This window comes from Crocodylus porosus, unplaced genomic scaffold (assembly GCF_001723895.1).
Source record: "Crocodylus porosus isolate Cpor-Errol unplaced genomic scaffold, CroPor_comp1, whole genome shotgun sequence".
NCBI lineage: Eukaryota > Metazoa > Chordata > Crocodylia > Crocodylidae > Crocodylus > Crocodylus porosus.
In genome coordinates this window covers 196,551,671-196,567,059 of record NW_017728906.1, presented here as the reverse complement: position 1 = coordinate 196,567,059, position 15,389 = coordinate 196,551,671, and the positions used below count along the sequence as shown (strand labels likewise).

The window sequence follows — 15,389 nt, the reverse complement described above, 5'->3', positions numbered from 1 at the left end:
TACCTATGGGGACTTTTTACCATCTTCAATTTGCCCTGAGCCTGAGAAAGGGCAGGTGTGCCCGAAAGCTTGCAGAAAAACATATTTTTTTTGCAGTTTCTTAGCTGGTCTAATAAAAGGTCTCATCTCTGAACCAAGAGTTCTAGAGTTTTGCATTTCTTTGAGTCTCAGACCAAGGCAGCTACCAAATACACCCCCTCCATTCAATTCGCCACAAGTTTTTTGGGTTTTTTTAATACAAAAAAAAACAAACGCTCAATTTTTTTCCTCAGTAACATACTTCGTTCTATGCACACGCATTATATATACATACAAATACACCACCAAAGTTTTGGTGGCCACTACCGGGCTACAACAAACAGGAGTGAGGAAACCTCGGGAAAGGCATGACGTCTTTGATATTGCTAACACCCAGGATGCACTGCAGGTAGCGCTCAAACCCCATGCCGAAGCCTCCGTGAGGGACAGATCCAAACTTCCGGAGATCTAGGTACCTGTAATTTAAACAGACAGTCATGTTCACAATGTGTTATGCTGAGATAATTAAAGAGATGCTTTGTATTCAAGGCTTTTCCATTTAATTGCTTCCCCTGACCCCAGCCCGGGTGAGGGCTGCACCGTGTATTTCTGCCACTGCGGCTATATGGGCTGGCAGTATCGAGAGATGACAGCCACGGCTGAGATGGAAGAAACCTCTCACACCAACCAGCAATATCTCCCTGCTTTGGTTGAGACAGTTTTGCTTATGGGGGTGGTTTTACTTTATAGCTTTGCTGCTACAGCTGTGCCCACCCCAGGAATGCATTGCTGGGTGATAAAGTACTCATCCTATACTGGTCAAGAGCCTTCTGGAGCAGACATGGCTTCAGACTCTTGCAACATCAGAAATATCTGTTGCAAATGAAGAAAAACCCCTAATAGACTCATTCCACCCTTCCCCTGGAGGTGCTGAATTAGCGCGACGGCAGCAGCTTTTGTTTTCTATCTAGTCTATTTTTAAATGTCCTAAAGCGATGCGGTTTCCAATAATTTCCTTAGAAGACTATTCTGCTGTCTGATGGCTCTCACTATTAAGAGAGTCCTTCTGATGTGTACCTTAGCATCTTCCTTTGCAGAAGGCAGAACAGAAGGCAGAACTGACTTGTATTACCACTTTAGCACATCTACTTCAAAAATGTTATCTCAGACACTCTGGTGAGTAGGGCTGGCAGAAATAATCCACTAATTTATTCAGTAATAAGCAAATGACTAACTGAAAATCATTTGGGTGGTGGGCAAATATTCTGATTGCTTTTAACATGAAAATTGGGTTTTAGTAGAGTTGAAGTGCTGCTGTAGCTGGGATGGTTCAGGAAGTATGCCAGCAGCAAGGACTTTTTGTAGGTGGTATTTTTTATTGAACCAGTTGCAAAGCTAGGATAGACCTAGACAAGATTTGGGGATTACAGTATGCTTCCTCAGCTTTGTTCTTTTTTTGCAAATAACATTTGCTTACCACAGAAAATGTTCATGCCAAGGCCAAAAAACTCCCCAAACAAATAATATGGGTGGGCTCTAGGACTGTAGATGTAGATGGATTCTGGGACTAGACAGGAGATGTAGTTTTGCTTCTTCTTGGCCTGTTTTTTGCGGCTAAGTTTCCCCCACGATGCACGATGGGCTATGCATTATTTCCCCTCAACGTTTTGTTTTTAGCATGAATTTTGGAGGTTTTTACCGTTTTGCTAAAAAAAATCAACATTTTCCATAGGGAAAAATTCCAACCAGTTCTCCTCAATTCGTTTAGGTCCCACCATTGTTCTGCCGGAGAGGAAAGTAAATGCAACAATCAAGGGAGGAGGGCCTACTGCTATATATCCAGGCATTCATTCTTTGATCGGTTGGATTAAAGAAAACAAACAAGCCAATTCTTAAACAAGCAAGCTTTTCTATAGTGCTAGGGCTTGCTTTTCAAAATGGTAAGGGCCAAATTCTGGCTTACAGGCTTTCAGTAGAGCTACTCATATCCTTAAATGGTTTACTGGACTACAGCCTAAATTATACCATTACAAAGCCAAAGTAATTCCACTGATTGATCTCTGCCTCTAATACAGATATCCATATTCACACCCCATCCTTTAAGAAGGCTGTTAGGCAATTAGGTTTTCAGACTCAGACAAGTTGACAGTTTGTATTTAAGACTGCTGGCGTATTATTTTTTTCCCCAGGAACTCATTAGCAACAGCAGCATTCCCAAACTGATCCTTGAATACCATAAATAAAATAGTCCTTAAGGGGTCTTCCATCCTCTCCTATTTCCACCCCAAAATATACTTGCCTCCACTCTCAAACTGCAGCACTGGAGGTTGGCCTGGGACTCCCATGGGCAAAGCACACGCAGCTGGGCAGGTGGGATGGGGCTGTGGGCAGGTGGGGAGCAGCATCTGGAAGCAGGATGGGTGGGCAGGAGCCACGATCACAGCATGGTGACAGCACAGAACTGGCAACCACCACAGGGACATGCAGGGAGCCGACTGCAGCGTTGCCCGGGGTCCTGGCCCTGAGCTGTCACTGCTCTGCAATTCCAGCCCCTGCCCATCCATTCTGCTCCGGGATGCCGCTCCCCCCCGTCCAGGGCCATCTGCCCGGTTGTGCGTGTCCTGCCTGCAGGGGCCCTGGGCTGATTTCCATGAAGACCCTGCCTGCCTGCTCCGTCTGGTGCCCTGGCAGTGGGGCCAGGGCTGGCAGCGGGGCCAGGGCTGGCAGCAACAGCAGCAGAGACACTACCAGTGGCACCTGGGCAGAGTAACCTATCACCATGGGGGCTGCCGCACTTCCACCACACTGGGCCAGGTTGGCCCCCTCCCCCAGCCTCACCTGGAAAATCTCACTGAAACTCCTTAAGTGGCCCTCCAGCCCAAATAATTGCCTACCCCCGTTTTGGACCCTGAGGCTGGTTCCCTGCATCGACTTGGGAAGTGGCCCTCCAGCCCAAACTGCCTACCCCCGTTTTGGACCCAGAGGCTGGTTCCCTGCATCGACTTGGGAAGTTAAGACAGCGAAGAGAAAGAGCCCACAGATGCTAAGTGCGTTGCTCCTACATAGCTCCCAGCCCAGCTCAGAGATACTTGGCATAGATTCATGCCTTCCATGGCTGAAAAACAATAATTTGCTGTCAAAGAGCAAGTTGGCTTTGTGATCTACAAATAAAATACACCACCAAACTGTAGCCATCTGGGCTGAACCCAGATCCCAATAAAGCTAATGGAAAGCTCCCACTGATTTCTACAGCTTTTGGATCAAATCTTTTAAAACTTTCTGATGACTTACAGGTGCAGCTCTTCCTTTTCCCACATCTTTCTGTAGAAGTGCTAGAAAATGCTCCTTGAGTTTTTCTTCATTCACCTACGTGGTAAATTTTTCACCTTACAAACAGCCATAGGCTCCTCCAGCTGTCTTGTTGGGACTAACACATGGTGCTTGACGGGAAAACTGAACGCTCCCCCTGCTCCTGATGGCTTGTGCAATGTTTTGCCATGAAGGGAAATCTCTCTCCAGGACCCCAGCTGGCAATAAGTTTATGCCCTGGAGCTGGAGGGTTGATAGCCTTGTAACCTCCAAGTCTTGCTAAGCTATGTGCTACAGCAACATCCCCTGGCAGCAAATTCCAGAAGTTCATTATCCGCCAAGTTGAAAAAGCATTTCCTTTCATCCCTTTAGAAACCTGCATTCTTTTATCTTCATCAAGAGCTCTTGCACCGCACTGCAAGGCAGTGTGAATAGGAGTCATGTCTTGGCTGCCATTCACTGCTGAATGTGCTGGGGCTTCCTCTATTTGCTTTCCAAACAAAATAACCCAAGCCCTTTTTATTTAACCCTTTGCTTATACAGAAATCTCCTCAACCTTGGCTAGGGAAAATGAGGCTGAAAGAACAGTGGCTGTGCACTCTGTGAGCCTGGACATCCAACCAGGAGAACATTAAATAAATAAAAGTAGAAATCAAAAAGACACCAGGCTTCAAAATAACAATCTCCGAGACAGATCGTTTCAATGACTGGTCCAGATTCTGGAGCAAGGACATTAGTACAAAGAACTGTATTGCTCAAGGTATATGAGGGGTATACTGATTTTGTTTTCCTCACTGGAAAAAGCATCGAATCCTTGGATTAATCAGTGGTGGCCTCAGATAACCTCGGCTATACATAGCATTCCTATGCTGTTTAGGGTGACAATTAGGTACAGAAAGACAGACTAGAGAATCATAATGCTGATCATCTTGGCCATAAACATGTATACATCTCTCAGGTAACAAACATATGATGCTGCTATTTCCTGATGCCAGGTATAACCTCTACTCTGAGTTCATACATCACCTCTTGTAGTACAGAGACAACCAGGTCTGAAGGGCCAACTTCTCCTTACTGGCACTCACTGAACTCAGCAGCTGGCCTTAAACCCTGATCTGGTTCTGAGGCTGACCTTCTGAGTTTCCCCATCTAGAAAATGGGTGATGGGACTTCCCCCTCCGGAGAGGTGTTGTGGGCTTAACATACGCACTGCACTCAAGAGGTGCCTTATCAACACTGTTACTGGCCCCTGAGAGGAAATGATGGATGACGCTTGCCAGCAATTTAGGACTTACACATCTGGAGGCACATCTGCTAGGCAACTCCTCAGCATCATTACAGAGGAAGGAGACAGCACCCAAGTGCTCAGAAGTACCATATGCTGCTAAACCAATGTGGCCCTTGACAGTTTATACTTTTACCATCATGAAGTTCTTTTCTTCTTCTGTGTAAGGCTCAGATCTGCACTGTCCAGCAGATCATCCCTGCTAAGCAAGTTCACTGAAGAACATTTGGTGAAGAATCAGTGCAATAAAAGCTCAGAGAAGAAGACAGGGCTTACCTTCCTCCAACGAAAGGACAAATGAGTGCCGATGGCAGGCAGAACATTTTATTTCACAATTTCCATAGTGGTGGCACCCTTGTCTCTCCTGCCATCTTCCTATACCACGTGGCAGGTTCTTTCTTACGGGGGCTGCGTGGCTACAGTTATGAGATAAGCCACAGTGGATCTGCTTGTGGTGTCTTTTGGACAAACTGTTGTCTGTGAACACTCAACAGTTCAGGAGGCCCCTGCCAGTCTTATGTTCTCAAGAGCCTCCACCTTGAAAGAGACAATAACCCTCTATTTTCTCCGAGTTAACGCTAACGAAATCTAGGTTCTGGCTTGCATCAAGCTGTTTTCACAATTTATGGGTACAATTCAAATCAGAATGATGATGAAAGTCCATTATCTAGAGCGACCCTGGGCTGTCATGCTCAGTCTGTGTAAGCCTTGAACAAAAACTGGCATTTGGGTGGCAGAATATCCTTCTTCTCATTTGTATTATGGTAGTACTTGGAAGACCTCAAAAAAGATAAGCTCCCCAATGTGCCAAGCATAGTGCAAATAGGGAGTTAGATCGTCTCTGCCCCAGGATGCTTTTAGTGTAAGCCAGCAATACTCAGATCATGGGCTCCAAACCACCAGTACCTCTTCAACTTAGCACCTCCGCCTCTTTGCACAAAATACAATCTCACTTCATCTTTCTAACTGCATGAACCTTTCCTGCAACCCAAAATAAGACAACACACATGCTATCAACTGTGATACTACTTTTTTCTTTTGAGTGCGCTTGGCATGACTCACCAAGGTGGAGAAGGTGGCTGTTTAGTTAACACTGTTTGTTCATGTGGTTTCCGAGCCTGTCAGGACTGAGTGTGTCTGGTCTAGAAGCAGGCACAGCAGGGATAGAATAGGACCCTGGTCTTGACCACCCAGTCCAGTGCCCCATACCCCACCAGGCAGTCCACCCTGCTGGTGCTTATAGCCTTCCAGTGACTATAGCTAGCACAAAGAGTCAGCAGCATGAAAATGAGGTGACCAAGTTCCCTGACCACATGAAAGGACAATGGAAATAAAGTAAGTAACCACATAAAACAGTTCTGAATGTTTCTTCCCAATGTCAGGGAAAGAAAGAAAAACTTACAACATGTGAAAAATGTATTCAAGTGAGGAAGAGAGAGGGACTAAGGAATTCTACCGTATGTTATTAAAGCGCTCTCAGCTGCTGACTAAATGGTGGGACTGAAAAGCCAAATAGCCCATTTCAGATCACTGGCTTTCCTCCTCCCACCCTCTTCTCCCAGTGGGAGAATGGGTCTATTAGGGGCTGGCCACTCCTTAAATACCTTGCTGAGGAGTGGCAGGGTTGTGACATGAGGGGTCCTGCAGGCCTCAGTGGGAGGGAGCGATACTGTAGCCTACACACTATTCTGCAGAGAGCCTTTGCCAGTGTTTGTTGCTGAAAAGTGAGTAACTTGTACTTGAAGACTCAGGCAGATGATTCAGTTCTCCTCTAAAAAGCTTTTGTGACTAACTGAATTCAATCATTAAAATGGAAAAAAGATCAATTTTTTGTCTTGCTGAAATGCTTGATGCAATCTTAATTATGGAAGGTCTACTGCCACCTCAACAGTACTGAGACACTAGCAGGAGTGAGTGCTGCAAGGCAAACCCAACAAAAGCCAGAGACCCAGTTTCAGAAGAGATCGACCCTCCCCACTCCTCTCTAGGCCGTTTGAGTAAACCAGTCAATGGCAGAGTCCAAGTACAAAATCAGAAGGTATTGCTACGCCACGGCATAAGCAGTGACCTCACCCGCTGAAGTGTGCTCCCATGGGAGTAATAAGAAGGAAAAAAGGATAGAGATTGAGGGATGACAAACGTGACAAACCCCTGTTCACCATCAGATAAAGCACAGCCCAGCCTCTTTGCTAATGCTAGGGGAATCCTTACCTTAAACACAACTGCTCAAAACTCCCAGCATAAATCCACAGACTTTCCAACCAACCATGGGGGACAGAAAGATGTCACCTGTCTCCCATTCTGGCTCTACAGAACTGTACAATTAGCTAGTGATACTAATGTAGCCACAACTCTATAAAGGACCACATGCTGGTTGCTGTCAGAGGCAGGGAGACCAATAATTCAATCTGCTCTGACTGCCCCCGCAGCTCAGTGATTCTTCTATCATCATGCTCAATTCCATGGATGGATGCAAGGAATGAACTGAACTTTGTCACTAACTTTGACCAATGTCTATGCCCACAGCTTTCTAAGAACATAGGTTTTGCCCCTTAGTCGCCCTCTGAAAGTAGCTGTGCCTCGGGACTTAGAGGGGTTCATCTATGTCAAGGCAAGATGTCTCGCTAAAACAGAGGGGAAAAGGCTAACAGAAATAGGAGAAACGTCTTGTCATGGAGTAGGTCAGACTATGTTGGTGATGTACAGTTCTGTGGTACTGTGGGCTGTGCTATTCCCAGATGTCTGCAAGATGCCTGGGGAATCCTGCATTCACTCCAGCCTCTTCATCCTAGTTAAGAGTTTAAACGCCTTTTCCCTAATGATCACGCCACCCACTCAAGCACCTTTTCGACAAACCTCTCAAACACTTAGAAACTTCACTCTTCCAACAGGTGATTAAAGATACCCAGAGAGAACTATTATTCCAGAAGGGACTCAGAGAATCTGTACAGTCAATTCTGCATGGAAAAACCTCCAGGAACTTGCTTGTTTGCCTATTAAATTCAACGGTTGTTCTGTCTCAGTAATGAAACAGTCTTTATCCTTGCAACCACTGTGCTGGGCTCTTTGGATTGCAAATGGAAGTATGCATGTTACAGATACAAATCACTTGTGGCTTATGTATCCTATTTATTTTAGCAGTCAGGGTCTACTGTAACTGTATGTACAATTCAAGGATTGAATTATTAAAAATGACTGAGAAGCCATAAGTCAATCAACTTCACATACCATATTTACCTGACTCCAAGATGAGGTTCCCTGCCATTTAACTTGGTAAAAAAGACGGCCCTCGTCTTGGAATCGAGTGGGGAGGGGAGGCAGGCAGCTGCTGTAACTTCTAGCTCTGGCCCTGATCTGGGTTGAGAGCCAGAGCCACAGCTGCTGCCTGTTCTCTTGCCACCCCTGCCCCCCATCCCACAGCCTTTATTCCCTTGACCCCCTTCCCATCTCCCTCTGCAGCCCCCATTACCCTTGCTCCGGCAAGCTCTTGGCCAGCTCTGGCCCCAGCTCCAGGAGCTACTAACCTTTCCCACTGCCTATTTTTTCCACCACCTGCCACTGCTTTCCCACTGCAGCAGGAAGGGCAGGGCAGGGATGATGATAATGACAAATTTAAGATGACCCTCTAATAATTAGATTCTATATGTGGATAATTGTAACAAATGTATACAGTTTTCCACGTACAGAATCTAATTATTGGAGGGCCATCTTAAATTCAGAGTCATCTTGGATTCAGGTAAATACAGGTAGGACTAATGACAGGTAGGAAAGATGCACCTGCAGGAGGATAAACTGAATAAGACCTGGCTAAATTTCACTGCGGGTATTTGCTGTTCATGAGGGACCCTAACGAAACACTGTCCACCTTAGCAGTAATACGATAATGGATCCTGCCTGATGACAAAGCTATGGGCTTACCATTGGTAGGTGTCTGAGAGTCCCAACCTGTGGAAGAAAAAAAAAATCATTGTAAGTAAAAGGGTCCAGGCCTGCAGTGTGATCTAACAGCTGTGTAGTGCACAGGAATACACATGCTAGAAGAAGCAGCATTTAATACAAAAAGGGGAAGAAAGGAAACAAGCATGAAGAAGAGCAAAAGTTTCTGAAATGCAAATTAATGCTTTGTGGGCAGTACTGAACACATGCCTCAATGTTTTCCCAATCACAGAAACACTTGGGCTTATACAGAAAGAGCTCCCATGTGCATCTGAGGGCAACAGAGAATTAACAAAATATTTGTGGGTTTTCTTCACATTTTCCGTGGAAGGAACCATAGGCTAGTGAGTCCATGCAGCTGCTGGTAAAATGGCCCTTGTGGTTTCATTAGTTTCTAGGTGTGGCTTTGTGCCAATTGTTATTTATTAATTGCGGCACTCAGTTTGCAAGGGAAAACAGGGTTTCTTCCAACTGCCAGCTCCCCCCAGGATCTGAGAGGGAAGCTGGGTTCAGAAAAGAGCTTCGCAGGCCAGATTACACCTCCATGACGCCTCCATAATCCCAGTGCATTCAAGGGTTTCCCCAGGTTCAGTTGACCAGAACGCTGGAAACAGGTCTATGAAGGATGCGCCAGTGACCAGCAAAACTGGAATTAACTCTCTCCCAGTTACACTAGCTCTGCAGAAAGCACAGTTTAAAGCAGGGAAAAATACCCTTTGGTCGGACAGTCTGACCATGAATGCTCATAAGGAAAAAAGCCATTGAGTAAGAAGATGTACTTCAAGCTCACTGGCTCATTATTTTAAACGTGTTCACTGCATTGTGGACTCTTCTGCTTTGTAAAGTATATAGTCCTGATCTTTGTCTCAGCCTGAATGGAAATCTCCATTCTCCCCCTGCCCATACCCTTCAAGATTTTCATTGCTGGTCTTGGTTTACTATGTTGAAGTGGGTGGGCTTCATTGTGCTTCTTTAAGTAGACATGTTTTTTTGCTGAAAACGTGACCCACTTAAATGGCGAATGCACTTGCAACATGTAATTCTTGTTAAGATGGGATCTCATCCATCCTCCAACAACACTGCCCATGTATGCCCAGCAGAAAGGGATAGGATAAATTATGGAAGGCTCATCTGAAAATGGAGACAAGATCTGGCCTAAACTATGTACAGAGGATTTCTACCCCTGCAGAGTCGATGAACTGCAGGTTGATGGCCAGCATTGATACTCTGCCACTGTATCACTTTAGGCTTAATTGAAAAACACCTTAGACTCATGCAGATTGCTGGAAGCCAACAGAACAAGGGTGCTCTCAAACAGCCCCGACACAGGACAAGCCAGTGGGGATTTCACTCTCAGTGAACCTGCTTGTCTGCTCAGTGAACAGCAATCTGTGCCTTTGGCAAATGGCAGCACTGAGGTAACATCGGGATTAGCAAAGTCCACAGCTGTAACTCATTGTGGTGCAGCTTCTCAGGGCTGGATAACATCATGAAAAAACACGCAGGTCCTGGCTGCACTATGACTTCTACCTTTGCTACTACCAGTGGTGAAATCCAGCCGGTTAGCGGAGAGGGTCTCAAAGAGGAATCCAACTGAGCAGACCCAAGCACAGATGGCTTTTCTAGAGCCCTGAGGCATATTTACATCCAAAGCGAGTCACCATTTGGGATACAGCAACTGTTTGCTTAATGGATAAATAAAGATCTGAAAGCCAATAAACACAGCCTTATAAAGCAGCATCTATTGTTTGGGCATCTGCCCTTCTCCCCCACCACACTAATGGCTGCCAATACCCTCCCTCACAGGCTGTTCTGCTACTTCTGCCAGTCTCCATACCTCTGTAAGCGTGACTGTAGGAAATGCAGTCGCTCCTCCCTCAGGCTGCCTCCACATAGCTCCCCTACTTCTGGTACCAAAAGATCAACAGCTGCAACCTTGGGAAGAAGAAAACCGTAAGTGATTGGTCAGGCTGGGGTACCTGTGGAGTCCAAGAAAGGTGTTCTGGGAGGAGAAATTAATTTATATTTATTAAATTAATTAATGCTCTAATGATGGAGCCAAGACAATGATAATATAGCCTGCTGGCACTTGGATACTGCACAAATAGTTGGACCGGCACCAATATAACTGATGACAAGAGTTTAGATGATAAATACCAGAAACTGAATCTCAGAGTGACAATTCCATATGGACTGTTGGAAGCATGGGTTGGACAAAGACCTCTGGACTGAAAACCATCAGCCTCTGCTGCCTGCGCTTTAAGAACTGTCTCTGACAGCCAAAGGCTTGAGCAGAAGGAAACCTCTGTACACAGCTATCATAGGGATACAAAGAACCACTGTGAGGGTATGGACATACATTGCCTTTGCACTGGTGTCAGTGTGGAGCAGACATGCAAAATGGAGCCCCACACCAGTGTGAGTCGCTCTACTCCTGGTAAAATTATCCCCTGGAAGATTAGGAATCACAACCCACTAGTCTAAATTACCCCAGAATACCAGTTGTACGTCCACAGCTCTAGCTGATTTCATCCCAAAAGGATAACCTGTTGCTCAAAACAAGCTACAGGCTTGTATTACAGGTGACTACCTCCAAAGATGGATTTTAGCTGATTTTTTAAATGAAATCTTCATATTTTCCCAAGCAGGAAGCAACTGTGACCCCCTGAAACATGAGAGACTCCTCCTGCCTTTGTTTCAAGGTAATCTGCATCATCACAGAGCCTCCCCAGAAGTGAGAGACTCCACACCAGCTATGAACTGACTGCCCAGAGGAGTTTTCCATCTACTGTCTCTTCTGTGAAATCCTATGAAATATGAACTTTCATTTCTACCCAGGAGAACTTTTACAATCTTTTCTCCAATGCCTGATGAAGGGTGTTTGTGCTCAAAAGCTTGCATTTAAAGGTTTCTTTTTTTTGCAAAAATCTTGTTGGTCTAATAAAAGATATCATCTCTACTACAAGTCTGGATTGCTTTCACCCTGGATTTCAGCACTTAACATTCATTGGCAAGCACAGCTATACTGATTCAAATGTGACATGTGCCTACACCCTAAGAAAATACAGGCAATGAAGTCCCCTTCCTCCCTCCTTCGAGGTGGTCTGGACTCTCCAATCCAGGCACTAAGACAGCTACTCAAGCTTCCTCTGTTGAGTCTAGGATACTACATGTGTAAACACATGCGTGCTCCAGAAGAGTCCCTCCAGTCGTGACTGTTTATGGGAGTGGTGACTGCTTCACTTAGTTGCTTCAAACTTGAATGCATCTGGAGGAGGGGTGAGGTCACTTGATCTGGAAGCCATCTGCCAGCTTGGGTAAGAAATACCAGGTTGAAGCAGAACTGAAAGAGGACACCTTTGTCCTGAATTAGGAGCCTCTGCACCAAAACAACAAACGGTGGGGACTGAAACGGCCCGAGTTATTTTGGTGCAGGTGTCTGAGTTGGCAAATCCTAAGCAAAAAAAAAAGACCTAAGAGCAATCTCTGGTGAGTCAGGCAAACACAGGCAGGTAGATTGCTGCATAACTTCATGCCACCTGAGGAACTCCTATAGACCAACATCCTCCATGGACTTTAGGCACCTAACTCCGATGGAAATCAACACACGTGGTTCCTTCCTTCCTTGCTCAGGCTTATGCTTTGTCCAAGGAGTCCCTAGGTCCTAAGCTTTCCAGGCAGTCAGGTCCTCAAAGTTAATTTAAGGTGTCCAACCCCCACTAATATCAGGGATACCCAGCATGGGTTCGTTGCTGGTAGGTCTTGCTTGACCAATTTCATTTCCTTTTACGACCAGGTGACCTATCACCTGGACAAGGGGGAAGAGATTGATGTTGTATATCTTGACTTCAAAAAAGCCTTCAATCTGGTATCCCATGATCACCTCTTGGCAAAACTGGCTAACTGCTGCCTTGACCTCATCATGATCCGCTGGCTGGGGAATTGGCTCCGAGGTAGGACCCACAGGGTGGTGGTTGACAGAAGTCAATTGTGGTGTGCGGTCACCAGTGGAGTCCCTCAGGGCTCTGTCCTAAAGCCTATACTGTTTAACATCTTCATTAATGATGTAGACACTGGTGTCAGAAATGGACTGGCTAAGTTTGCTGGCGATATCAAACTCTGAGGTAAAGCATCCACACCTGAGGACAGGCCGGTGATCCAGGCAGATCTTGACAGGCTCATGAAATGGGTGGACGAGAACCTGAAGGTGTTCAACACCAAAAAATGCAAGGTTCTCCGCCTTGGGAGGAAAAACCTGCAGCAAGCTTATAGGTTCGGCAGTGCTACGCTGGTTAGCACAACAGATGAAAGGGACTTGGGGGTCATGATTGACCACAAGATGAACATGAGCCTTCAGTGTGATCCTGCGGCTAGTAAAGCAAGCAAAACACTGGCTTGCATCCATAGATGCTTCTCAAGCAAATCCTGGGACATCATTCTCCCGCTGTAATCGGCCTTGGTGAGGCCGCAGCTGGAGTACTGCGTCCAGTTTTGGGCTCCACAATTAAAAAACGATGTGGAGAAGCTTGAGAGGAGGAGGAGAGGAGGAGAGCCATGTGCATGATCAGAGGTCAGGAAAACAGACCTTATGATGAGAGGCTGAGAGCCATGGGGTTATTCGGCCTAGAAAAGCACAGGCTCGGGGGGATCTGGTGGCCACCTGTAAATTTATCAGGGGTGCTCATCAGGATGTGGGGGAACGTCTGTTCACCAGAGCGCCCGAAGGGACGACAAGATCGAACTCCGCCGCAACCAATTCAGGCTGGACATAAGAAAGAACTTCTTCACTGTCCGAGCCCCCAAGGTCTGGAAAAGACTGCCGCCGGAGGCGGTTCAAGCACCCACTTTGAATACCTTCAAGACACATTTGGATGCTTATCTTGCTAGGATCCTATGATCCCTGCTCACTTCCTGCCCCTGGGGCAGGGGGCTGGACTCTGGGGTCCCTTCCAGCCCAAATGTCTATGAAATCTATGATCTAAGAAATATGAGTTGGCCACCGAAATACTTTTGAGAACCCGGGCCTGAGTCCCAGGAGTCACAGAGCCTGGGAATCCCATACAGAAAAATGTGTTTCAAAAGGAGGAGACTTTTGTGTTTCCATCTGCTGAGAGGAGATGGAGACACAAATTGGTCTTCTGTTTCTGGAAGGGAAGAGAATGGCTCTTCTCATGCCATGGGACCCTATGAGCCTTTGCTGTCATTCAAGAAACATTTTAGAAAGTAGAATAAATACAAGTTGTTTACATTTAAAATGCATACTATAGGTAATAATGTTAAATGCATATTATATTTAAATATTATATACATTTAATGTTAAAAATATTATTTAAAAAGTACAATGTCTTTAACATTTGACTTTTCCTTAGAAACAAGGTCTGTCACAAACCCATCTTAAAAGACCATAAAAGGGAAAATAAAATAAATGGCTGCTTTCCAAAAATACGTTGCATCCATTCTTTTTCTGTTTAATCCTAATATCTTGTTTTGGGCACCTTGGAAGGAAGATAATAGCGAGGACTGGATGTCCCCTAGAACAGTTGACAGACACGTCACTACCTGCTCCCTAACTGGTAGCTCTAATGAATCATAGAAAGGGTTGGAAGGGACCTCAGGAGGTCATTTAGTGATTCTAGTCCAACCCTGCTACTCAAAGCAGGACCATCCCCAACTACATCGTCCCACCCAAGGCTTTATCTAGCCAGACCTTAAAAATCTCCAAGGATGGAGATTCTACAATTTCTCTGGGTAGCTGCTCCAGCGCTTTACTACCCTCCAAGTGAGAAAGCTTTTCCTAGTATCTAACCTAAATTTCCCTTGCTCCTTGTTCTGCCCCCACTGAGAACAACTCCATCCTCCTTGGAACCCCCCTGCAGGTAGCTGAAGGCTGCTATTAAATCCCTTCTGTCTTCTCTTCTCCAGATTAAATAAACCCAGTTCCCTCAGCATCTCATCTGTAATGTGCCCCAGTCCCCTAACCATTTTTGTTGCTCTTCGCTGGACTCTCTCCAATTTTTTCACATCTCTTCTGTAGTGGGGGGCCCAAAACTGGACACAAGAACTCCAAATGTGGCCTCACCAGTGCCAAACAGAGGGGAAGAGTCACATCCCACGATCTGCTGGCAACGCAGCCCGGTATGCCATTAGCCTCCTCTGCAACAAGGGCACACTGTTGGCTCAGATTCATCTTATTGTTCACTGCGACTCCCAGGTCAGACTGTGCATCCCAAGATTAGCAAAGGGAGGACAAATGACTGTATTAGATGGTGATGTGCATGAACTTACTGTGTGCTGAGGTCCATCATCATTATCGCGCATGTAGAAAGGTTTGAGATCATATGGATAGTCAATCACAAACACAGGAACTTCACCACAGTGCGTCACCAGGTACTTCTCATGCTCGGTTTGGAGATCTTGGCCCCACTGTAAAGACACATAAGAAAGAGAGGTTGGATCCCACCCAGCTGCAGTACATGGCCCAGAACAGGGAATGTACTGGTAAAGAAAACCAGTTTCATAGACTTTAAAGCCCAAAGGAACCATTAGGATCACCTACTCTGACCTCCTGCATGACACACCCAGAGAATAGTGAAGCAACTAGAATAAACTTTCATGTTGCCTAAGGAAACAGCAAACCAAGCCAATTTTAGCTTTCCCTTAAGGGGTAGAGAAAGCGACTTTATCTAGTTGCTTGCCTTTCTGGATGTGCCGCAGCTCTCCCATATGTACACTACCTCTGGCAGGTTCCAGCTTAGCAAAACACAGTCTTGCCTGCAAAAGACCATGCCTAGTGTCTGCATCCTGCATAGTAGGAATATGGGAAGTGCTGGGGGTGGGATTA

The 15,389-nt window shown here is 45.8% G+C and overlaps 1 protein-coding gene across 1 annotated transcript in view; it reads right to left on the bottom strand.

The window, feature by feature from the left end:
- Window positions 1–268: 268 nt before the first annotated feature.
- Window positions 269–15,389, bottom strand: part of NARS2 (asparaginyl-tRNA synthetase 2, mitochondrial (putative)) — a 69,589-nt gene continuing 54,468 nt past the window's right edge. The window contains exons 11-14 of the mRNA XM_019530419.1: window positions 14,834–14,971; window positions 10,386–10,483; window positions 8,531–8,557; window positions 269–494 (exon numbers count right to left, since the gene is read on the bottom strand). Of these exons, the coding sequence (XP_019385964.1) occupies window positions 350–494; window positions 8,531–8,557; window positions 10,386–10,483; window positions 14,834–14,971 (408 nt within the window). The 3' untranslated portion in view covers window positions 269–349. The remainder of the gene's footprint in view (window positions 495–8,530; window positions 8,558–10,385; window positions 10,484–14,833; window positions 14,972–15,389) is intronic.